This window comes from Culex quinquefasciatus, chromosome 1, assembly GCF_015732765.1.
Source record: "Culex quinquefasciatus strain JHB chromosome 1, VPISU_Cqui_1.0_pri_paternal, whole genome shotgun sequence".
In the NCBI taxonomy this organism is placed as follows: Eukaryota; Metazoa; Arthropoda; class Insecta; order Diptera; family Culicidae; genus Culex; species Culex quinquefasciatus.
The window spans coordinates 77,811,748-77,838,553 of NC_051861.1; the positions used below are offsets into that span (position 1 = coordinate 77,811,748).

Here is a 26,806-nt window from a genome sequence, read left to right on the forward strand (position 1 = left end):
ATAATTTTTGACAGAAACGGTCCTACTTGACAGCTCGGTCCAATCAAAAAATGATCCATCAATAAATGTTGTCTTGTCAATTTATTTCTTGTTATAATAAAAGTGATGATAAAAAAGTTTTGTATCGATGTACGTAAAAGTAACATAGAGCTTTTAGGACCCTACTAATGATTTTGCCTTAGCAAAACTGTTGATTTGTTCATCGAAACCGCTCCACGATCCTTCCAAAGCTGCTCCCAAAAATCCGACAACTTTTTCAGCAACGTGTTTGCCTCTGATTCGGTCAACCGCAATGGTCTCATAAAATCCACCGCGTACGGGTAGCATCCGTCGCGATCATACTGAATATCGTCCATCATTTGTTCACTCAAGTTTTTCAAAACCAGCGGATTTTCAGCGAATCGGACCATTTCCAGCGAGTGGGTATTTAACGTGCGGAACACCTCAACGAAGCTTGTCTTTGTCAGCAGTCGATTGAAGGACACGTCCAGTAGTTTCAACTTCACGGCACTGGATCGTAGTGGAACCAGCAGTGCGGACAGTTCATCATCAGTGAGGCCACACTGGCTAAGATCCAACGTGCTCAACATGTCGAACTCTTTCGTCTGAATCGCCACGGTTAGCTTTGGCTTAAATTCCGACAGCAACCCCAACTTACGGCCATTCAGCTCCGTCAAAATGCACGTGTCCAAATTGGCAAACATGTACTCGATGGACTTTAGGTTGAGAGTGTTGTCCGACACGTCCAGCACTTGGAGACGCGACACTTCCAGCTGAGGTTTGCCGTACGCCAAGTTCGTGATCAACGTCGATGCAAGTCGCAGCACCCGAAGCTGTGGCATCCGCTGGCAAATGCTAGCCAACTGGGGCATGCTCTGATCCAGCAGCGCACACCGACTGAGATCCAGCTCAGCCATGTAGATCAACCCGTCCGGAAGCGACGCCAGCACAGTTGCCATGTTGAAGATACTCTTCTGCGTGAGCGAGTTCGTCGCGAGGTTCAACCGCTCAACTTCTTCAGCACCGGAAGCTTCTCAATGAAACCCTGCAACTCCGCGTCCGTGAGCTGATTCATCGACACGTCGAGCTCTCGCACTGCCCTGGCAGCCGACGGCAAACAGAAGATCAAAGTGACGTGCGTTTCCCGCGAAAAAATCCCGCTTCAGGACCAGCTTGCCAGTGTTTTCCATCAAGTTGAGCGCACTGGTTAGCGCGGTGAAGGGTTCTGGAGGGATTACAAGTTGTAAATTTTGACTTGAAGATTTTTGAAGTGGTGCTGACTTACCAAGACCGCGAAGCCGGCAGCTGTCATCGTAGAACTGATCACCCCGGAGCGATGTGTACTCGATCACGTACGATTTGATGACCGGGCCGGTGTTTTTCAGCACGGTCGTGAGCGGTTCCGAATCCACGCACAGGCTGTTGTCCGAGCGCATAAGCTTCAGCAGGGGTCGTTTGCCGTGTTTGCTGGAAAATTGGATGAAGGACTGGTAAATTGGGTGGTAAACAGCGATTGCAAAAAAAAAAAAAAGTAAAAGAAAAGTTACGAGCCATGGTTTCAACATTTAAATGAAAAAAGTGTCTTAAAATGCATTATTATATCATTATTGAGGCAATTGCAACCCTCTTTTTACACCTGGGCTTCCATCCACCCTGGGATTCGAACTGACGACCTTTGGATTGTGTGTCCAACTGCCTACCAGCGACTCCACCGATGCAGGACCCAGGGAGACGACTCCTACTCCTGGATTGAGCTAACGACATAACCTCTCGGTTAGACCGGGACCAACATTTACTTCCCTGTCCGACGGAAGGCGTGATCCGACAAATCTCGTCTCGAAAAATGCCACCGGGACCGTCTGGGATCAAAGTCAGGCGGACTAGATGAGAGGCAACCACTTACCACTTACCTCTACAACACGGGTCCCGACTAAAAAAAATTGAAACTATACAAATATTTCAATATAAATTTGCAAAAAAAGCAAAGCCATCCACTTTAACGACCCCCGGGTCTTTTGTTGGCTCTGTTGCAAGTTTCTGCTCATTTCTAGGCGTCCGAAGGTTATGTGTGGTGAGCAATGCTTGAAAAGGGATCAATCACTGAATGGGACTGCTCGATATTCGACAGAAATTTTTGTCAGCGATCATTTCCCAAAACGATGTTTGATCACTGACACACAACGCCTATCATGACCGTCATTGCTTGCCGACGGTCGTGTGAACGTAAACACGAAGACGAAACGAACGAAAAATGAGCACCACTCAAGCAGCCGCCCGAACGAGACAACGTGCTATTTCTCTTTCTCTCGTTTTTCTCTCTCTTCCTAGTGTAAGCTGCGTGGTGACAGGAGTCATATGATTGCTATCATTGGAGAGATGATCGGAATCGCGGTAGAATGTCAAACTACCGCTCTCCAAGCGATTTTTCTCCTGGAGGGAAGTCAATGATTGTGTGAGTGACTTTGCGTAGCACTCATTCCTTTGTGTGTGAAACGAACGAAAGTAGAATGTAAAAATCAGGTTGTCGTGGTGAAGGCGATTGGAGTGTTCTGTCAGCTATCACCAACAAAGTCGAAATTTCGCAAGCCCTGGTGGTGAGTCACCCAAAACCTCTTTTACGCAAATGGACCGATAGAAGGCTAGGAGGATAAGGCGGAAATCGAACCCGCGCCTCATAGCAACTTAGTGATCGGCAGCCGAAGCCGCTAACCACCGCGCCACGAGGCCCAAAATATAAAAATATCAAAATAAAATAAAAACGCAGAACATGAAAAAATGGAAAAAGATAGAAAAAAAAAATCTTATTTTAAAACTAAACTGAAATTTTTTTAATTCTCTTTAATATTTCGAAAGATTTCAACCAATACTTCTGAAGTTAATTTTTATTTCATTTCTTTTTTTCAAATTTTAGAGTATTTTTTAGACATTCAATGCAATTTAAAAATAAAATAAAAATCATATCAAGATCGCAGTTGATTTACTGAAAACGATCGCTTGCAATAATCAGGGTGCTAAGTTTTAAAACCTTTAATGTTTAAAGAAAATCAACATTTCTGAATTTTTTTTCTACGTGTAGAGATTTGAATCTAGGTAGATTTGTCTCACCCAAACAAGCCTCTATTTTCTAATGTCGATATCCGATGTCCGATTTTCAATGTTAAAACATGAAACATTCGTTAAATTTTCCGGTCTTAAAAATTCTAAATATTGTCTTCGAATCTGTTTTTAAGCAAATTTCTCTTAGACAATTTTGCAGCAAGTTTTCTTAACTTAAAAAAAATATTGTTGAGAGAAACGGACAAATAAAAAAAATGTAAAAAATTTAGATTTTTCTCCAAAAATCACTATTTTGTCTAAAGCTCATAACTCGGTAGCAGAATATATAACCATCCTTCTCTATGGTTCAAAAGTTGCAAGTTTTTGTCCCCTAAAACATATAAAAAAATCTACAAAATCAAAAAATACGTATTTTGGAAAATTGAGCTATTGTGAAAAAAATGTAGATAAAAAAAAATCGGCAAATTTTGTTTTCCGAGTACCTATTTTGTTCTCAATATTACTCAACAGTACCTACCTGGGTGCTGAATAGACGAAATGAGTAACGTGATTTTCGAATGCTCCTTACTGCTCCAGCTGCGAAACAGCAAAGAAAGTAAACAAAGTAGAATGCTGTGTTCAAGCTCAAGCGTGACTTATTTTGTGTAGCTGAAGTGATTTGTTTTCAAACATTGAGCTAAACTCTGGAGTTTTTTTAAAAGGTCCAATAAACCAAATTTTCAGTTTTTGCTTTTTGGGTGTTTTTAATACCCCTGACTCAAGGCGGTTTCAGAAACACCTAAAAGCAAAAACTGGAAATTTGGTTTTTTGGACCTTTAAAAAAAACTCCAGAACATTTTATTGAAAAATGAAGTGTTTCGCGCGTTTTTGTTCTTATACTAAACGATGGGCGGCCAAAAGATGCCTTTTTCGTTTTCCGCGTGACGAAGAATTGCATCGGAAGTGGGTGGAGTTTTGTGAATCTGAGGAGACATTGAATGGAATTTCGAGGCTGTGTAGTGCTCATTTTGAGTCCAAACACACCGTCTGGAAAAACAAGGAGCAAGTTTTGATCTTTTTTGCTTTTATTTCAGTTCAGCATGTTTAATTTCATTAAATTTTGTCCTTTTTTTAAATATCATCGTGGTCCAGCTTCTCCAGACATACAGTATGTAAAAAAAGGATTTACACCCCTTGGACACAATGCACATTTTGTGATGAAACATGTAAACAATTTAAAGTTTGACAAAACCTAGCACTACGTTTTGTTCAGAAACTCATGCCAGACATTTTGCTACAAAAAGCTCATGAAAAGATGTTTTTTTTATTAAAAAGTTATATAACAAATACTATTACAAAAATAAAAAAGGTGCAAAAAAAAGATTGTACACCTTCCGAAAAATTAACATAAATAAAGTTTTTTATTGACAATTCACCATGAATCCAGTCTCCCAACTCCAAATAGGCATCTTTGACTGATTAAAAAATAATTTGGATTGAATATAAAGTTTACAAACTACTTAGTATAATATTTTATATTACTCTGGAAATTCTATATAAAACTTAATTTTGCAAACTTTTAATTTAACTAAATATCAATATATTACCATAGAATTGCTAAATAAACATTTTGGAAAACAACATACCGCAAAAAAAATCCTCATGATTTTTCAATTTATTTTAAAAAAGTACGAATTTCTCTTTAAAAATATATTGATTTTTTGTTAAAAATATTTTTCAAACTATGTGTCCCGATAATTTCAAACCTATTCAAAAACCAGCTACTTCTCTCTTTTTTGTTGTTTTCATTATTTCCTCGTAGTTTTTGACGTTTAGTTTTTCCACAAGCTTTTTTTAAATTTATTTTTATTCAGATTTTTTTTCAGATAAAAATATTATTGAGTGTTCAATCACAATCCATGACTTTTCACCTCAATTTTAAATACTACCAACTTCAATGTATCAATAAAATATTGTAGCTTTTGCTATTCAGTGATTTCAAAATTTAGGAGGTCCACATTTACAAAAAAAAAAGAAGGTAATTGTTTGCGTTTAACATGCTCATTAAGACTTTAACACAAAAGATTTCAGTAAAAACCTGACCAAATAATTGTGTCCCAAAATATTTTTCAAAACAAAATAATTAACAATAATAAAACAAAATTTATACTAATCGGACAACGCATCCAGGTTACTATACTACACTGAAAAAATATTATGTTTTCAGTTATGAGCAATGTAATTAGCTAATATCTGTAAGCCCATACATCCAATTGAAATGTGGTCGAAGGCAAACTTATGGGAAATTGGACGAGCTTTCCGGTAAAAATATTTTCGAGACTGAAAAATCAAGTCTGTCATATAGAAATTGCAAAAAACCATCAAAAACCCTATTTTTCAGCATTTTTATTTTTAGAATCACTGTAACTTCACACGGATTGGACTTAGGACAAAGGTCAATATCGAGATTACAGAGAACAGATGTATATCATTGAACAAACAGAATTGAAAAACGTGTGTAAAAATTCAAACCAAAATACGTTGAAAAGAGCTAGGGTGTGCACCATCCGCCTAGATAGCGCCACTTACAAAATCATGATGGCCTACAGTAGCAGAACGTTGGACCATCTAATCACTGCATAAAACATTTCATACGAACGACATCAGACCAATGTCTGACTGCCCTTCATCAGAGGGTTGCAATTTTACGCGCCAAAGAAGGTAAACAAAACGAAATCGGACATAACATATGTAAAGGAACTATTTCAAGTTGTCGCTTGAAAAATCATTTTGAATGAATTTTATGTTATGTTTTCGTTACTATTAATGCATTTTTGCATTATTTTTTTCAGTTAACTGGACGTATCGAGGTTTTTAAGCGAAGATGGCTTTCGAATGGTGAACGCCCGAAACGTCAAAATCACGCAGTGGTACCAACATTACGGAAAAAGTGTGCCATGGCATGACAGCCACATTTTTTTCTAATGTTGGTGCTACTGCGCGATTTTGACATTTCGGACGTTCACCATTCGAACGCCATCTTCGCTTAAAAACCTGGATACTGAAGTGAATTTTATATTTAAACGAGGTTAATTTTTTTTCGAAATTATTGAGCCTTTTCATTGTTAAGCCAAGTGTGACGGTGGCGCCGCCAAGCGTATCCTGCACACTCTAATTTCTTTGATGCATGATTGTATGCAACGCATTTTTTTAAGTTTACACGGTTTACACACAAGTTAGAGCCAATCTGTACATCTGTTCTCTGTGTCGAGACTTTTATGTAAAATTGTCTAGAGAATCGACTCTCGTGTTCGGATTTTGAAAATTTTGATGTTTAGAGCACTTTTGAAAAAAAAAAACAGTTTCAGTAAATGATTTTTGTATTTTTTTTAGGTGCGTTGCTCCATCCTGCATTTTTCGTGAGTCTTTTTGTAACATCTTAGGCTATTTTCACAAAAATTTTGAACGAAAAAAATCTTGGCTCACCCTCAAATTTGACTTTTAAACATAAAAATCAAAAAATCTCATAAAAGTGGCGTGTTTTTTTCTTTCAGTGTATTTTTCGGAAAGCCCATCAAATTTCCTACAAGTTTGCCTTTGACCACTTTTTGATACGATGCAACGGCTTCGAGATACAGCAATATTTAAATTACGAAATACAAAAATATTTAAAACACTTAAGCCCTCCTCAAATGTCATTATCGAGTGTAACTGGCTGCATATACACAAAAATGGCTTATATAAGCGTAGAGAAACATGTCTACAAAGTTTCATTGGAATCGGAGAGGGTCGGGTACAACCGATTCCTTATTTGACATGGAATTGCTCTATTGCAACCAGAAAATGGATTATTGATTTCGAGTCTCATCGGAAATTTGGCCTTGAAACAAAGTTGAATCTGAAATGGCTCCAAACTGAAATTGTGCAGAAAAAGATAAAAAGCAACCCCATTGTTGATTCCTCGAAAAATTCCATTCCAAAACAAATCAATTTGTAATTTAAAAAAACACGACAAATCAAGAAAGAGGCAGAAATGGGGTATTTTGTGATTGAGATTGAGTTCGCACATCGAATGTTTTAGGAATTGCGCCGCGAGAACATTTCAATAGCAACCGAATCATGTCGAAAGTCAACAGAGTTTTTTGTATTCTGACGGTCATGCTTTAGGGATCGTTCAAAACAGGATGTGAAATAAGCTAAAACAACGAATAAGGTTGGCCTTTGTGAATTCAAATATTTTACTCCGCCGCTCGTTAGAAAGAAAAAAAAAGAAATAAAAAGTGTCGTGATCGGGGACTTTCTTTTATAATAAATACACAGATATTTTGCAATTAACAAACAACACGTCTTATTCCACACAAATTAACCACAAAACTGATTTGACAATCTTCATTCTCTCTTTCGCCGGCCGCGCGCATCTCGTTGTTTTCTCGCTCGTTGTTCTCTCTCGCAGCTCGCTAGCGCGCTATCGCACTCAATCCGCAATCTGTCAGCTAACAAGGCAATATTCATGAAGGTGCGCACTTTTTGTTGCGCTCTAAACTCTTATTTATGAATTATATCAATCTTATAATAAATACTCATTTGATAATTTAATACATATTCAATCCTGCAACCCATAATCCCTACAAAAAGCAAATCACTCAATGATTCGGCCGAGCCAGCGCCATCATATAAAGGAGATCGTCCATCTCCTTCTTGGCCACGCAATATTCTTCCAGCGAGAGCAGCCGCGACGAAGCCACAACACTGGCCACGAACTGGCCAACGTGGTCCTTCTCCTTTTTATTACCACCATCAGCTTGCAGCGCTTGGCGGGCATTTCTTGCGGGTCCGTTTCGCCGTCGTCGTCGTCGTCGTCCTCGTCCGAGGGGAGCATCAGCACCACCGACTTGCGTCGCTCGGCTTGTACTTCTTGGTGCGGCCACCGGTGGCGCCTGCTCCGGATTACCCGCCTTCGCCGGTGCTTGGCAGCGCGGGTTCGCTGCCGTCTGGAAGGTTCTGCTGCTCCTTATCATCTTCTGATCTAACCGTACCTGCCGCCGCGCCGTCATTGTTGCTGACGTCGGGCGTCTGGTCCACCACCGACTTGCGTCGCTTCGACTTACTCTTTTTGCGACTTTTCCGGATTCCCCGCCTTCGCAGCTGCTCGGCCGCGCGGGTTCACCTTCCGATCCCATCGTGCTGACCCCGCGCCATCAACATTGCTGATCGTCTGGTCCAGCACCGACTTGCGTCGTCACCGTCGGTGCTCGTCGGCGGGGTTTCCTGGCGAGCCGTGGCTGGCACGCCTTGCAGATGTGTGTGTGTGTGTTGCAGATATGTGTTTTTTTTCAAAACGCAAAGGTCATGCCGACAAGTCAACCCGCCAGTCTCGCACATTCGCCGGCTCCAGAACTCTTCGTCGCTATTACACAGCGGGCACTTGAAGTAGTACCCGGCGGTGAATGCGAGCAATGTGTCACAGCGCCGATGGAACCAGCCGTTCCTGCATCAGGGTGAGATTTGGAAATAAAAATACAGTTCGTACTCGATGATCTTCGTCAAAGGGTGACTCAGAAAAATTTAAAAACGAAATTTGTGTCATTTTCTTCTAAAAATTTCTCTATGACTCTATGACTCCCACAGTTCTCCAAAAATATCACATTTTCTTTAATCTAAGATGGTGACAAAAATGTTACCATTTGAGAATTCTGCAGATTTTAATTTTTTAAAAGCTTCAAAATTTATGAAATCTTCAGTTCCTTTTTTTTTTTAAAAAGTCAAGAATTTAAGAATTAAAGGATTAAATAATTAAAAAATAAAAGAATTAAAGCATTAAAGAATAAAAGAATGAAAGAAACCGGCTCCGTGGCTTAATGGTTACGGCTTCTGCCTCACAAGCAGAAAGTTCAGGGATCAAATCCCGGTCGGTACCTTTGAAATTTGGAATCAGGAATAGGAACAAAAACGAAACTGAATCAGGTGGGATTCGAACTCACACCTCTGGATTGATGGTCTGGGACTCTAATCAGTCGGCCATCTGAAGGTTATAAAACATGTTCTTCTCATATTAAATACGCTCTGATCCCTGATTTGCCTAAAGGGATTGGGAGTCTTAAGATAGATCAAGGATCCGTCTGGTGCTTGCTTCTATGTTAAGGCGGGGCCGGACAATGCTCAACAACCTCGGAATTGGGCCGCTAGGATCTCTGCCATTCTGAAATGGGTCGTTGGAAGCAGCGCGAGGGCTATCACCCCCTAATACCCGGGACTGAGATAAGTTGTATCAGCATTCGGCATATACAAAGTCTGATACAAATTATACTTTTTCATAATTTCGCTACCAGTTAGCGGGTATTGGATTGGACCACACACACACATAAAGAATAAAAGAATTTAAGAATTTAAGCATTTAAGAATTTAAGAATTTAAGAATTTAAGAATTTAAGAATTTAAGAATTTAAGAATTTAAGAATTTAAGAATTTGAGAATTTAAGAATTTAAGAATTTAAGAATTTGAGAATTTAAGAATTTAAGAATTTAAGAATTTAAGAATTTAAAGAATTTAAGAATTTAAGAATTTAAGAATTTAAGAATTTAAGAATTTAAGAATTTAAGAATTTAAAGAATTTAAGAATTTAAGAATTTAAGAATTTAAGAATTTAAGAATTTAAGAATTTAAGAATTTAAGAATTTAAGAATTTAAGAATTTAAGAATTTAAGAATTTAAGATTTTAAGAAGTTAAGAATTTAGGAATTTAAGAATTTAAGAATTTAAGAATTTGAGAATTTAAGAATTAAAGAATTAAAGAATTGAAGAATTTAAAAATTTAAGAATTTAGGAATTGAAGAATTTAAGAATTGAAGAATTGAAGAGTTTAAGAATTTAAGAATTTAAGAATTTAAGAATTTAAGAATTTAAGAATTTAAGAATTTAAGAATTTAAGAATTTAAGAATTTAAGAATTTAAGAATTTAAGAATTTAAGAATTTCAAAATTTAAGAATTTAAGAATTTAAGAAGTTAAGAATTTAAGAATTTAAGAAATTAAGAATTTAAGAATTTAAGATTTTTTTTTTTTGGGAGGGTGATCCAGCCGCACATCGTTGATGTCGAAACCTCTAAACTGGGCCCTCGTCCTGTCACGTCCGTCAGTAGTCTTGTCGTACATTACAACTAGAGCCAGATCTGCCAATGAATTAGTACACTTCGACCAAATAAACACTGACGCTGTATGGATCTGACTCTAGAATAAATGCACAGTTGTGTGTTATTCATAAGTCCAAAATGTTCAATTATTCATATAAGTCCAAATATTCATTTGCGGATAACTACCTAACTTGAATTGAATACAAGATTTAAAGCAACCTATTCGAAAGCTACTCTTATCTCAAATCCCCGACATTTTAATTATTAACCAAAAAAAACGTTTCTTTTAAAACCTGTCTGGCTTCTTTTAAAAAAACAAAAAAAAAATAACAGTTGATATTTTACAAGTCGTGAATTGAAAAAGAGACGACAATTTGTTCGTCAGAATTCCAGTAGATCCTCGATTCGCAACAATGGTCGATACAATCATAATCCGACAACCGTTAGTTCAACAGATCAACGAATTTAGTCCGATATCATTTCACTATTGATTGATCGAGACTCTATGGAAATGTTGACAAATCAGAATGGTTTTTATGCTACTTGAATGAAAATCACCGATTCTGATAGAATTACTAAATTCACTGTTACTAATTTTGTCCCTAAATAACTAAAGGCAAAGTATAAAAAGTTGATATTTATAGTTAAAATCCTAAATTCTCAAACACTATTTTTTAAACCCGCATCCTAACCTGACACCCACATTAAGATAGGGAAAAATCACATATGTAGCGGTTCATTGTACAAATGTGATACTTCCACTATCAGAGAACCTCCTTGTCTCGATGACAGCTTACCGGCCATCGATTAAGCCCTGAGACTACGCCAAAGTGGGTTCTCGCAGCATGAAGTGGTGTCCATGTGTAAAAATGGAAGCTTCAGCAATATAGTGAACACTTCGATTTTAATTCCACATCGAATCAAATCATACTCTTTGCCAAACAAGCATCAAACCTATGACACTCATTATGACAAAGCCCAGGGAAGAATTTAAGAATTTCAAAATTTAAGAATTTAAGAATTTAAGAATTTAAGCTTTTAAGAATTTAAGAATTTAAGAATTTAAGAATTTAAGAATTTAAGAATTTAAGAATTTAAGAATTTAAGAATTTAAGAATTTAAGAATTTAAGAATTTAAGAATTTGAGAATTTAAGAATTTAAGAATTTAAGAATTTAAGAATTTAAGAATTTAAGAATTTAAGAATTTAAGAATTTAAGAATTTAAGAATTTAAGAATTTAAGAATTTAAGAATTTAAGAATTTAAGAATTTAAGAATTTAAGAATTTAAGAATTTAAGAGTTTAAGAGTTTAAGAATTTAAGAATATAAGAATATAAGAATTTAAGAATTTAAGAATTTAAGAATTTAAGAATTTAAGAATTTAAGAATTTAAGAATTTAAGAATTTAAGAATTTAAGAATTTAAGAATTTAAGAATTTAAGAATTTAAGAATTTAAGAATTTAAGAATTTAAGAATTTAAGAATTTAAGAATTTAAGAATTTAAGAATTTAAGAATTTAAGAATTTAAGAATTTAAGAATTTAAGAATTTAAGAATTTAAGAATTTAAGAATTTAAGAATTTAAGAATTTAAGAATTTAAGGATTTAAGAACTTAAGAACTTAAGAACTTAAAAACTTAAGAATTTAAGAATTTAAGAATATTAATTTCGACAAAATAGCATATTTTTTTCTGCTTCATATAAGAATATAAATTGGTAGCACCGTTAAAGGTATAATTTATTATTTGCCAATTAAATTTACCTGTTATTTAACACACATATTTAGTATATTCCCAGGTATATTCAAAAACAATTGAAGATCAACAATTATTCCTAATCAAATATTTATTTAAAATTATTAAACTCAAAAGAAATGTGTCTTTTAAAAGTTTTTAAAAACAATTTGTTTTTATAGTACAAGTTTTTGTTGGGATACTAGCCGTGCTGTAATACTATGGCTAAGTTATCAATTTTTATCAGTTAAAAATATTGACACTAAAAAAATCGCTATATCATTTAAATAAATGAACATCGAACAATGAACATAAAAAAATCGTTCTCAATAAAACCAGACATAAAAAACTACCCCAAAATCATTACAACTTATAATAAAATGCTTCATTTCACCCAACTTGCAAATTTTATGTAAGCGTGTACTCAACATCCATCACACCAAATTGCAGTATTGTGGATTTAGCTCGTAGCTGGGTCATTCCATCTGAAGCGGAACAGCATTTGAAAATTACCCTCTCCGATCCTGCTCAAATTTGGCAGGGCTGTTGATACTATCAAAACATGCAAGAATCCCGAATTTCATCCAAATCGGACCACCCCCTCCATTTTTGTACCTCCCCAAAAAATCGACTTTTTGGCAATTTTTGACCAAACCTCCTAGTTTCAAACGGCGATAGCTCTGGAACCACAAATCTTAGAAGGTCGGTCTTAGACTCAATTTTGAAGGAAATTGGACGTAGAATCCATTTCCGTGATCAAAGTGTTGATTAATTTATTTTTTTCTACCTGTATTGCGCAATTGAAAACTTTAAACGGCCTTATCTCGAAACACCCCAACTTATTTTTTTTATTTGAACTCACCATCGTGTTCCCCGGACAATTTTACATAAGAATCACTTATCGACAGAAATGAATATGTTTCGTTCCAGAGATATCGAATTTTAAAGTTTTGTGTTTTCGAGATTACCTACATCAGCTTCATTCGCCGCATCTGCTAGAAGCACACAGGCGGGGCTGATCAATAACTGCTACCTGGCCATTTATTGAAATAATATTTCATCATAAATAATCTTTATCAAATTGGGCAAACATTAATTGTATAACACTGTAGGAAACTGGAGTTTAATCACGAATGTTTATCTGCTTTATCCGTTTATCTGAATGAAGTGAATTTCTGTGCTAACCCACAGGACAGAGCAATAACGACACACAGTAAAGGGCAGAATTGGATTCCGACGGAGCGAGCAGCGCATTATTTAGTAAAAAATATGAATTAAAATGAATAAAATTTGTTGATACGTTGTACTCTAGTAAAGCACGATCACAAAGGAAAAGGATTTCTGGAAAGTATAAAACTGAAAAATGTAAGAAAATTACAAAGTTTGATCTGCTGCAAAGCGGCTAATTCCCCAAAATATAGTTGCAATGATTTCGATACCGTCCGATCAACAATGTTTTTTTTTCATCTTTCATTCTTGTATTCTTGGAACACAATACGGCTGCTGTTTTTGCTGAATGGCACTATTTTGCTACCGCCCATGATAAAGGCCCTAGTCATGACCTCGGAGGTACTCTAAAACGGTTAGCAACACGTAAATAACGGTGCATTCAAATTAACCCAATAAATATTCATTTCACAAAAATAGATTGATCAAGGTAGGGGAACAGCATCTCATTCCAGCGTTCCTCTAATGTTGCCATATCAGCGATTTGGCATTCACTTACAGCTGATTAACAGCGTTTTCAACTGAAATCGAGTGATAAATAGCTCAATAAGAAGTGAACAATCAAGTTTCTATCAAAAGTTTTGAAAATGTGTTGTTTAAATAGTGAAAATTAGCAAATTAGACGAAACTAGAGCGAGGACTTAACCTGCCAAACATACGAGAATTTCCTATTAGCCATTTGAACAAATATTTGCGTAAAATTGTAAAAATATAAATTAAATTAATCATCTCTCAGAACACCAGGTAGCAGTTATTGATCAGCCTGCCTGTGTGCTTCTTGCAGATGCGGCGAATGAAGCTGATGTAGGTAATCCCGAAAACACAAAACTTTAAAATTCGATATCTCTGGAACGAAACATATTCATTTCTGTCGATAAGTGATTCTTATGTAAAATTGTCCGGGAACACGATGGTGAGGTCAAAAAAAAAATAAGTTGGGGTGTTTCGAGATACTGCCGTTTAAAGTTTTCAATTGCGCAATACAGGTAGAAAAAATAAATTAATCAACATTTTGATCACGGAAATGGATTCTACGTCAAATTTCCTTCAAAATTGAGTCTAAGACCGACCTTCTAAGATTTGTGGTTCCTGAACTATCGCCGTTTGAAACTAGGAGGTTTGGTCAAAAATTGCCTAAAAGTCGTTTTTTTGGGGAGGTACAAAAATGGAGGGGGTGGTCCGATTTGGATGAAATTCGGGATTCTTGCATGTTTTGATAGTATCAACAGCTCTGCCAAATTTGAGCAGGATCGGAGAGGGTAATTTTCAAATTTGCACTTTTTCGTGCACAGTTGAGATGGAATGACCCAGCTGGATTTTCTGGCATCTTCTCACGGTCATTGGAAACGGTCGTGGATAGACCTAGGGGTTCCTAGTTAGAGTGAAAAAATTAAATTTATAGAAAAATTATGGATTAAAATTTTGCTTTTTCATCACTTCTCCGACATCAGAAATAATTGTTTGAACATGCTCGCAATTTTTTTATTCGGTCGGAAAAATATTATTTTTCTTGAAAAAACTTTCATTTTTAATCACATGATCATCCCCAATTCTGGCTCGATGCCGCCATCATGCGACCGCGTGCTCAGTTTGTTTGTCAACAAAACTGCAGCTGGATGGTGTGACGAAGTGAGGGGGGAAGAGATTTTGACATTTTTATGCCCGCATCTGGCCGCCGCCTATTTCGTCGGTCACTGAGTCGCCGGTCGTTTCCAGTGACCGAGTCCAGCTAGGAACTGATCGCACAATAACTTTTCAACAAGAAAGAGAAGAGAGAGCTTGCAGAAAAGTACGGGAACGGTTTTGCTGCAACTTCTACCTCTCTCACTGCAGAAGTTCTGCCTGAGAGAAAAGTTACTTTTGTTGCAGCTAAGTACGGGAACGCTCTGCTGCCGTTTTTGCGCAGAATTGCAGAATTCTGCAGTACGGGAATAGACCTATTTTTTCTCTGATGCGCTGCGTTATACTCATTGATTTGGGTTGCCTAAAATCAATGTTATCAATTAAATTGTGCATTTATTTTGATTTCATAACATTATAGACACCATTCAAAGAAACATCCACCAAGAAAAAATCAAATTGATGGCAAACTGAGGGCGGAAAACAAAAAGACTGCCGCGCTGGCGTTTTGTGAGAATGGCTCTTCGCTGAGCATGGTAGTTTGTGAGTGTCGTCGAGCGACGGAGTAGGCAAAAAATTTCACGATGTATTTGTTCGCTGAGGCTGCTTGCGAGTATCATTTGCTCATGAATGCTAGCGGGTTAGAATAGGCGACGAATGGATAGGCGATGAGTGAGTGGTTTCTGTTCATTGAACCGAAAATCAGGACCCTTGGAACTAAATACACAAAATAGCTTCGTTGGTCATAGGGAAGGCCCCCACAAATTTAGCCAAGAAGGAATATTGAGTGGCAACGAATAGAATAAATTCTTCCAGCATTAAAGTTCTAATTGAAAACAGAATTATCAACTTGTTAAAATTTCAAAATCCAACTTACATTCCATATCGATTGGCCACCTCCTCGGCCAACCACCCGACGCTGAGTCCCGTCTGCTGGTCCTGCTCGTAGTGCACATCAACATGATCTCCGTCCACCAGAACTCGCACCATCGACGCCGGCAACATCAAACTCGGCGCCGTCGTTGTTCCGCTTAATCCTTTATCGACGGACGACGACGCGACGCTCTCCTTGGACGATGATCCGGTCGAACCGACCGACCGGGAGCACACGCTGGAGCCCGCTTCCTGGTCCCGATTGCTGCCGGTTGAACACTGCTGGCGAGGTTTCGATGCGTGCGAGGGTGCGCTTTGCTGCGGTACGCGGTTCGCATCGTTGCTGCTGGCAACGGGCAAGGTGCGACGGGAAGATTTAGCTGATGGTTCGGAGTAGTCCTTGTCGGAGGGGAATTTTTGCCGCTTCGTGGTAGGATTAACATTGGCCACCAGCCAATCGTCGCCAACCTCTTCGCGACGCATGTGGGCAGTTCGCTTGGGCGGTGTCGGGTTGGGGTCCTTCAGCGGGAGCAGTTGAGCGTTGGTGCGTTTGCGAACCGCTTCGATCGCGGTTCGGTAGTCGAGAAGGCCGGGTTTCGAGGCGCGAGGTCGTACCAGCTCTTCCGGTTCCGAGTCGGACGACAGGACGTACGAGTTCGAGTGCACCTCAGCAAGCGGTCGCCGCTTGGGCGCTTTTTTGACGGAGATGCGAACGGTTGGGCGAACTGGTCGTGCTTCGTCGTTTTCAGAGTCGGAGCTCAAACAAATAGATTGGATTGCGGCGGGAACGGTTGCCGATTCGTCTGGTTTAACACCGGCCACATCGAAATAGCCCTGGATTCGGTGGTAGATCGTGTTGTAATGAGAAACGATCTCGGGGGAGAGCTTTCGTTGTACTTCTTCGAACCAAACCTGCAGCACGTTTAATGTGGTATCGCCGGAGTCGGTTCGCTGGGTACAGTTTGCTCCGCGATCAAGTAGCAGCTCCACCACTTCCAAGTTTCCGTTCGAGCAAGCATCGTACAGTGGAGTGATACCATCGCAACTGGTACCACCTTTGTCGTTCATGTAAGCTCCTCGGTCAAGCAACAGATCGACGATTTCCTTGTGGCCATGAATACAGGCCTCGTGCAACGGCAACCAACCGGCGTTGTCCCGAACGTTCACGGGATGGCCTTGATCAAGCAGTTTCTGCACGAGTACAAGGTTACCGTCGATGCACGCCTGGTGAAGTTGCGACTCTCCTTTGTTGTTCTTCTTCACCTTGAAAATTGTTCCTCTCTTCCGGGTACTTTTGCCATCCGGCGTTTTATCCTTCGATCTCTCATCGTCCGAACTGGATAGTGCCTCCAAATCGACGAACCCGCCAATGTCCAGCGAATTGATAGCGTTCTCAATCGATGTTGCCGTCTCGTTTAGAGCATCCGAATCTTCACTATCCGCCAAATCCATGCCCATCCCGGTGGCCTCCTTTTCAAGCCGTTCCGCCATCATTTTCATCCCCTGTCGCTTCAGCATCGCAACGCAGCGCTTAATCGCTACGCGCTCCTTCGAAACCGACTTGAGCTTCTTGGCCTGCGTTCGAGCGCGCTGGTAGATTTCATCCACTTCGTTCCAGGGCTTCTTCTGCGCCTCAAAACGTCCGCTATGTTCGACAGCGTTTTGTACGCCTCCTCCGGGTCCTCTTCGATCAGCGCGTACTCCTGCCACAAATACACCAACGCATCGTCGTACTGTTCGTTGTCCTTGTACGTTTGGTACAGACTGACGTAGATCGGGATCAAATCACGATCGGCTTCCCCCGCGAGCTGAGCACACTCCAACATTTTCTGATAGTAATCAATGGCCTTAGAGTAGTTCTCCAGCTTGCAAGCGCCATCCCCCATCCGCTCGTACAGTTGCTTCTTCCTCTTGTAATCGCCACTCCCAGCCATGATTAACTCATCTTCGACGCGACAAATCACCACCAGCACCTTCAACTGTTGCTCGATGTTCTCGGCGTCGGTCGCAACCGGTGTCCGCAGCTTGTACGCCTGCTTCAGCGTTTGGCGAGCGCTCTGAAAGTCACCCGTCTTGATCTGTATGTCCGCCTTGGCGATCAGCGTTTCGCACATCTTGGTGGCCTTGTTATGTAGCCGGGACGCAACTTCCAGTGCGTCCGAGAGGGCCTTCAGCGCTCGCGCGTGATTTTTCTGCTTCGAGTCGAACAGCAGCGCCGAAGTGGTGTAACACTGGTGCAGCAACTCGGCCAGGTCGTTGTTCTCGGCGAGCTTCGTCGCCTTCAGCATGTACTCGGCGGCCTGCTCCAAGTCGCCCTGGTGCTCCTTCGCAACGCCCAGATTCAGCAGAGACCTCACTTCCATATCGACCTGCTCCAACCGCCCGATGCACTTCAACTGCCGGCTCAAATTTAGACTCTTTTCGAATGCTTTCTCCGCCTCCAGCAGTGGTTCCATCGCTTGTTCAAGCTTCTCGCAGCTCTGACCCTTCATCAGAAACGTCCGTCCAATCGTAACGTAAGCCCTTTGCACCTCAACGTAGTTCTTTTCTTGTTTCGCAATATCCAGATACTTTCGATCGTACTCCAGCGCCTTTTGGAACTCGCCGAGCATATTCAACTGCTCGCCCACCATTCGGTATGCCCGCCCCACTTCCATTTGCATTTTCAGCTTCTGGTACGATTTGGCCACCAGCTTGTACTCGATTCGCGCCTTTTGGTGCTCGCCCTGCTCGTTGTACATCTCGCCCAATTTCCGGCATGCCTCAACCAAAAGCTGCTGGTTTCCCGCTTCCGAGGCCGTTTTCTTGCGACGGAGCAGTCCTGAAAGAGGTCATAATATCGTAATTAGAATTGTTATTTATTTGATAACGATATCCTGTTAGTTTATACTTCGTATCAGAGCAAGGAAGAATTTAAGGAAATAATCAATTCTCTGATCGGATTTTCACCCTCAAAACAAGGGAAAAAGGGCATGTCACAATGGGTTGAAATTTGCATGGGAATTTAGAGGTGGGCAAAAAAAGAGCTAGCCGTTCTAAGAGCCGGTTCACTGAAAAGAGCGAACGATGTAAATAGTTTTCAAATTGTTTTTTTTTTTGTATGTTTAAAAATATAATTATTTTAAATTACAACAAATTATAGCATTAAAAATATTTTTTTGAGGATTGAAAAATAATTTTCACTTGTTTCAAAGGTTATACATTTATGCCAAAATTGTCCCACGGTGTACTTGTTCAAGAACTTAAAAAAAAACGGCAAGTTAATGACGGTTTATTTAAAATGCCTAACTGGAAAAATCAAACCCAAAAAATTGTACATGTGATTCGCAATTCGCAATTTCCAGCGTAAGAACGGGCCTTGCCTGATCTTATGCACCAGGTTCCTGATGAACACGTACTGCCCTTACACCTACATCTCACCCTTGCTCTGAGTCAGTACGAGCAACACGCCTGAACACGCTTTGAGTGTTCGTGCCAGGCATTCGCACCTGTTCCGGTTACGCATTTGAACTCGTACCGGAGGTGGTACATTGTGTAGTGTAAGCGTCTAACAATTAGTAGTGTGCCTATCTACTTACATTAAAGCAAAAACTGTTTTATTTTTAGTTTGAATTCAAAAACTAGTTGTTATTTTACTGTGCATTGTTTTCTCCTGAAATCTTTCCTAGTGTTGAGTCGTGTTTATATGTTGCTATTCCTTTTGTCGCGGTGTTTTGTTACAATTTTTGGTCCTAAGCATGTTAGAAAGTTTACCAAAAGTACAATAGTAATATTTGTGTTAATCCTTTAACCATTCCATTGAGTATCTGCTCAAACATCGCTTGTTTGAAAAAGGGAGATGATTGAAAACAATAGTAATTAAAAGAGAATATATGTTATAAAAAATCAAGAATCAATAGTAAGAGAGTGATGATTGTATTGTAAAGAATAATATTGAGAAGCTGGATGTAGTAGGTGCAAAATTTGGCAATAGTTAATAAATAGAGATAAAAACAAGCTTAGATCATAGTAATGAAAATTTATAGGACAGATTCAACTATTCAAAAAAATAAATTCGCAATTAAATCCAAAAAGATTTGGCAAATGACAAATAGACTTGATATTACTAGTACATTAAGGAAAAGTATATTTTAAGGAAAAAAGAAACAAAGTTTGTTACAGAAGTATCAATTGGTAAAAACCCGATTTAATCCCACCTGGGGTGAAATAGAGCCTTTCTTACAAAAGGAAGTTAACGGTAGTTGATTTTTTTTTTTTTTTTCAAAGAAATAGCAATATAAAGAATGGTCCATTCATAATACAATTCGAAACTCAACCATATTTTTTCATATAACTGAAAAGCGCTGGTTTTTGCCCCATTTGCCATGGCCGGTTGTAAACTGTGCTCGCACACAAGCATTTTCGATTTTTAAATCAGAACACATTGTTTTTGAGACAGAGAATTAGCTCACAATTTGCGATGTTCGTAATGTTTTCTGCATATCGCTAAATTGTTCGTATTCTCTGAGTGTTTTTTGCACTTTTCAAAATATTAAAAATTAACGAGAAAACAAAATAATTCCGTCTTGCTCCAATGCGTTAAAGTGGTTACAAAATAACTGGCAGAAAGTGTTTCAACACCCGAGAATTTGCCGTGTTGTAAACAACGATGTAACGGTAAAGCCGCATAAATGTTCTTGAAAGCTTTGAAACGCCTACTGTAATTCACTAAACTGTCATTTAGGCGTTAGGCAAAATTGAGAGCTTTCAATAAGCAAGCATTTAGGCGTTTTGGGATTGGGAAGCATACAACGACTGAGCGCTCGGTGGGACTTCACTACGACAAACGCAAACGTACCGAATAAACCACCGTGGTGCGCTGGTACGATGAACAAAAATACTAATACACAAAAAGGCTAGTACCGAAGCTAGAAAACAAAACCCGCGATGTGCGTTGTCACTGGCACATGGGAAGCTTGAACGCTTCCCAGAAATTCGTTCGCTCAGAGTTCGATCAGAGAATGAGCAAAACAAAAAAGAAAGGCAAAAGAATGAGCATGAGGCTTCAGAACAGATAGCTGCTTGCGTCTAGTTTGCGTTAACTGAAGCTTAGCATAGAAAATAATGATAGGCGATGTGTGATGAACGAGCAATCGATAAAGCAACTTGCACTAAAAGGGGGTAATCTAGTATCAAAACTCTATACGCGCCAGCATCACGCGCCAGCATTGCTCGCGTCTGCATGTGAAGCTCAACTTGGCAATGAGAAATGATTTGGGAACGAAGCTTGATTTGGCGTCGGAGCCAAAAGCAAACACTATACCTTTCTTTAGTAAGAAAGGCAAAAATGGAAATTTTCTAAAATCTGAACGGAAAACCCAAATGAGGTCAAATTTGTTTCAGAACATCGAGTATGGTCTAGATTATGATGTGGAGAAAAAAAAATTAGATAAAATGCCAAAGGAATAGTTTTGGCATTTGGTGAAAATTGGCTTTTACCTTTTTAGGGTTTTTCCCTCACAGTGAATTAGTCCACAAGCTGTAAATCAAAACCACATTACCGACATGGATGAAAATTTGGGATGTAGGGCTGGAAAATGCAATTTTTGGACAAATAAACGATTTCAATACTTCAATTTTCGACCGAATTTTCATTTGAAAACCGCCTGATTTGGTGAAAACACACTCCGAGTCCCCATAAAAATGGATAAATTCAAATTTGGTATGGAACTGGTTCAGGTTCAGCACATCCCTTTCAAATGCGCCCAAGAGAGCTTAAATCCATAATGTGGGCTCTGAGAAACCCCCACCACAAAATTGAGCACTTTTTACCACACACGGACGTCACGCGTGCTCTACAGTAAATTAAGCGCCAAAATTCGGATATTGAGGTAGACGAATTCTGTCATTGTCAATCGATCGGGCGTCGAAAATCGATCGTCCATGGTTTTTGCAGATTTTTCGAATGAATATTTCTCGAGAAATGATTTGGGAACGAAGCTTGATTTGGCGTCGGAGCCAAAAGCAACACTATACCTTTCTTTAGTAAGAAAGGCAAAATGGAAATTTTCTAAAATCTGAACGGTAAATCCAAATGAGGTCAAATTTGTTTCAGAACATCGAGTATGGTCTAGATTATGATGTGGAGAAAAAATTAGATAAAATGCCAAAGGAATAGTTTTGGCATTTGGTGAAAATTGGCTTTACCTTTTAGGGTTTTTCCCCTCACAGTGAATTAGTCCACAAGCTGTAAATCAAAACCACATTACCGACATGGATGAAAATTTGGGAGGATGTAGGGCTGGAAAATGCAATTTTTGGACAAATAAACGATTTCAATACTTCAATTTTCGACCGAATTTTCATTTGAAAACCGCCTGATTTGGTGAAAACACACTACGAGTCCCCATAAAAATGGATAAATTCAAATTTGGTATGGAACTGGTTCAGGTTCAGCACATCCCCTTTCAAATGCGCCCAAGAGAGCTTAAATCCATAATGTGGGCTCTGAGAAACCCCCTACCACAAAATTGAGCACTTTTTTACCACACACGGACGTCACGCGTGCTCTACAGTAAATTAAGCGCCTAGGTGCTGGACAGAGTCGATGGTTTTATTATTCGTTAATCTATTGACGGCGGTTTTGATATTTTTGTCAATAGATCAACGAATAGTTGAGCTAGCGTTCTCACCGTATATTATCAATCTCGGTTGAATTTGACATCTTATAAACATCATCACAACATCATTTTCGAAAAAGTTTGCGCAAAACGGAGTTTATAACGGTTCATATCCAGAATCGACGATTCCTTCGTATGACCCTTCTGCCTGAGCCGCCCGACTAGGAAAAACGGGGACAGGGACTTGGACCATCCGGAACGGTGTGGTGCCCAAGGACGTTCACGGCAATGTCCACGGAAGCTAAAACCCACTTTCTTGCTAACTAGCTTTCAGATGATTTGTGTCCGTTTGCTCCTCTGAAGGAGGCCATCATTTGCCGTTGGAGCAGGTGTTTTTTCAGCATCTCAGGATTTTTGCTGTGGCTTCTCTCCTAAGTCAACAATCGAGAAGAATACCATCAAGAAGATCGTTGGAGAAAACAAAAACCCGGGAAGTTCATCCATCACGACTTCCTGCGTGACTAAGGCGGACGAGTTGAGGCCCTTCATCGTTAGCGTTCTTGATAGGGTGTCCAGGGCCTGCTACAGGACGAAACGAAACCCTCCTCCTTGCCCTCCTCTCCCTTTTTCGGTGGTTTATCAATAAAAAGCGGAAACATAACTATATTTACAACAAAAAACCCGCAAACTAAAGAATTATACAAAAAATTAAAAACAAAGAGTTTGAGTTCTTCGTTGGCATGTATCCCGCGAACCGTTTGTAGGTCTGGTTGAAAAAGTGCAGCAACTGGGACGAAACGATTCAGCACCTCCGCGTTCCGCTTAGAACTTCCGCAACCACCGTACAAGTGCCGAAACAATGTAAATCGTGTTGTTGGTTCCCGGAATCTTCCGACCGCCGCCGCCGGATTGAATCTGGTAATGGCGATCGTACCGGATGCGCTTGAACGAGCAAAGCTCGCCGAGGTTGTTTAGAACCGGAAAAGAATCTGAGGGAGGAAGTCGATTGGATTTTTTGATGTTAAACCATCCAGCTTACTAACCTCCTCAATCGCTTCAGTTCAACTCTTCCTCGCTCTTGTCCCGCTTCTTCAACAAAATTCGATCGGACCGGACCGAAATCGGCACGTCCAGCTTCCACTGGCATCCGCTCACTCGAACCCGCTCAAACACGTCCATCAGCTCGACTCCGCATCCGCATCCGGCAGTTGGTTGATCTGGTTCACCGTAACGAGACTATGTCCTATGATTTCGAACCGATTTGGGGTGAAAGCAGGTCGTCACTTTCCATGTAGAACAGCGCCGAAACGGCGCCCAGGCCACTTTTTCATGGGTTCCGTTTGGTTTTCTGGAACGACGTCAGGACTGTAACCGAAACCGGTGAAATTTGTTTTGTTTTGATTTGAATATGACATTTCAACTCACCAAGGTTCCTAAAGGCATGGTGGGATTTCGTTAATATATTGACGAAATGTCGATATACTGACCAATTATTTTAATGCGTTGATAATGTATTGACCGATCTGTCCGACCCCTAGTTAAGCGCCAAAATTCGGATATTGGAGGTAGACGAATTCTGTCATTGTCAATCGATCGGGCGTCGAAAATCGATCGTCCATGGTTTTTTGCAGATTTTTCGAATGAATATTTCTCGAGAAATGATTTGGGAACGAAGCTTGATTTGGCGTCGGAGCCAAAAGCAAACACTATACCTTTCTTTAGTAAGAAAGGCAAAATGGAAATTTTCTAAAATCTGAACGGTAAATCCAAATGAGGTCAAATTTGTTTCAGAACATCGAGTATGGTCTAGATTATGATGTGGAGAAAAATTAGATAAAATGCCAAAGGAATAGTTTTGGCATTTGGTGAAAATTGGCTTTTACCTTTTTAGGGTTTTTCCCTCACAGTGAATTAGTCCACAAGCTGTAAATCAAAAACCACATTACCGACATGGATGAAAATTTGGGAGGATGTAGGGCTGGAAAAATGCAATTTTTTGGACAAATAAACGATTTCAATACTTCAATTTTCGACCGAATTTTCATTTGAAAACCGCCTGATTTGGTGAAAACACACTACGAGTCCCCATAAAAAATGGATAAATTCAAATTTGGTATGGAACTGGTTCAGGTTCAGCACATCCCCTTTCAAATGCGCCCAAGAGAGCTTAAATCCATAATGTGGGCTCTGAGAAACCCCCTACCACAAAATTGAGCACTTTTTTACCACACACGGACGTCACGCGTGCTCTACAGTAAATTAAGCGCCAAAATTCGGATATTGGAGGTAGACGAATTCTGTCATTGTCAATCGATCGGGCGTCGAAAATTGATCGTCCATGGTTTTTTGCAGATTTTTCGAATGAATATTTCTCGAGAAATGATTTGGGAACGAAGCTTGATTTGGCGTCGGAGCCAAAAGCAAACACTATACCTTTCTTTAGTAAGAAAGGCAAAAAAGAGTGGAAAAGCTTTGAGGGATAAGAGAATCAAAAGTTAGAAAACTCAAAATCCAATGGTGGATATTTTTTTTTTTTTTTTTTTTTTTTGGGAGGGTGATCCAGCCGCACATCGTTGATGTCGAAACCTCTAAACTGGGCCCTCGTCCTGTCACGTCCGTCAGTAGTCTTGTCGTACATTACAACTAGAATCAGATCTGCCAATGAATTAGTACACTTCGACCAAATAAACACTGACGCTGTATGGATCTGACTCTAGAATAAATGCACAGTTGTGTGTTATTCATAAGTCCAAAATGTTCAATTATTCGTATAAGTCCAAACATTCATTTGCGGATAACTACCTAACTTGAATTGAATACAAGATTTAAAGCAACCTATCCGAAAGCTCTTATCTCAAATCCCCGACATTTTAATTATTAACCAAAAAACGTTTCTTTTAAAACCTGTCTGGCTTCTTTAAAAAAAAATAATAACAGTTGATATTTTACAAGTCGTGAATTGAAAAAGAGACGACCATTTGTTCGTCAGAATTCCAGTAGATCCTCGATTCGCAACAATGGTCGATACAATCATAATCCGACAACCGTTAGTTCAACAGATCAACGAATTTAGTCCGATATCATTTCACTATTGATTGATCGAGACTCTATGAAAATTTTGACAAATTAGAATGGTTTTTATGCTACTTGAATGAAAATCACCGATTCTGATTGAATTACTAAATTCACTGTTACTAATTTTGTCCCTAAATAACTAAAGGCAAAGTATAAAAAGTTGATATTTATAGTTAAAATCCTAAATTCTACAATCACTATTTTTTTAAACCCGCATCCTAACCTGACACCCACATTAAGATAGGGAAAAATCACATATGTAGCGGTTCATTGTACAAATGTGATATTTCCACTATCAGAGAACCTCCTTGTCTCGATGACAGCTTACCGGCCATCGATTAAGCCCTGAGACTACGCCAAAGTGGGTTCTCGCAGCATGAAGTGGTGTCCATGTGTAAAAATGGAAGCTTCAGCAATATACTGAACACTTCGATTTTAATTCCACATCGAATCAAATCATACTCTTTGCCAAACAAGCATCAAACCTATGACACTCATTATGACAAAGCCCAGGGCTCAAAATCCAATGGTGGATATTAAATAGAAAAAAAATCAGTGAAGAAGTGATAATCAGTAGAGCAAAATAAAAATAGGAGATATGTGGTAGCTGAGAATGAAAAGGAGAGAAACCCCGTTCTGCGACGCTCAGGTACATCCACAGCAGTTGACTACACATACTGCGAATCAAAACAATACCGTCTACAATCACAAATGACTTCCCTTTCCCACATTGTCGCGCCCCTTTCTTTTTGCCGTTTCGATTCTGACCCGCGGTTGTCAAAGGTTTACGAGCCGTTTCCACAGGCCACCAGCTAGGTCATCATGAAAACCAATCCGTGGAGGTAAGAAAATAGGACACTTGCAAGGAACCAGAGCTAGAGACCGCCAATATTTAAAGTTTAAAAGAAAATGTTTTCGGTTTAGCTTTTCCCAACATTTTTTTACAATCCAATGGAAAACATAAAAAAACACACCATGCTTCAAACAAGCATTTTCATAAAAAATTTGAAAAAGATCGAAAGAGCCGCTCTTTTAAATGAGCGAGCAAAACTGAGCGACTCCTGAAAAAGGCGGTTTTGCCCACCTCTAGGAATTACTATGGGATGTTTCTGCTTTTCGTTTAATCGTTCGTACAGGTCTGGGGAAAACCCGGTCACCCGGAATAAAGATAGGTTTAAAGGGGATGGTCCAATGAACGCATAACCAGTCGAAATCAGATTTGTCCAATCAACCTCCAAGGCTTTTAGGCTCATAACTCTTTTCCTCAAAGTAAAATTAAGTTTGAAACTAAAGTTACTCGAAAGATACGATTAAATTTTCAAGACTGCAACTAAAATAACTCACGCTGCTCTTCCATGTCCGTCTCGGAACCCATTGCAGCGAATCTTCCGGCGTTTAACCACACATTTCTTCCATACTGACAAAATTCAGTAAACTTTCCCGAAAACTAGCACACCTTCACAAAATGCAAGGATCAAACACGTGGTTTTTCAACTTTGACAACCCCGCGTG

At 39.3% G+C, this 26,806-nt stretch overlaps 1 protein-coding gene across 1 annotated transcript; it reads right to left on the bottom strand.

Moving 5' to 3' along the window:
• Window positions 1-62: 62 nt before the first annotated feature.
• On the bottom strand, window positions 63-26,806 carry LOC119771269 (tonsoku-like protein). The gene is given in 7 exon segments (XM_038267124.1): window positions 63-1,006; window positions 1,009-1,090; window positions 1,092-1,225; window positions 1,286-1,467; window positions 15,625-17,260; window positions 17,263-18,441; window positions 26,639-26,806. Coding segments are annotated over 7 exon segments (4,086 nt in total). The 5' UTR covers window positions 26,670-26,806; the 3' UTR covers window positions 63-164.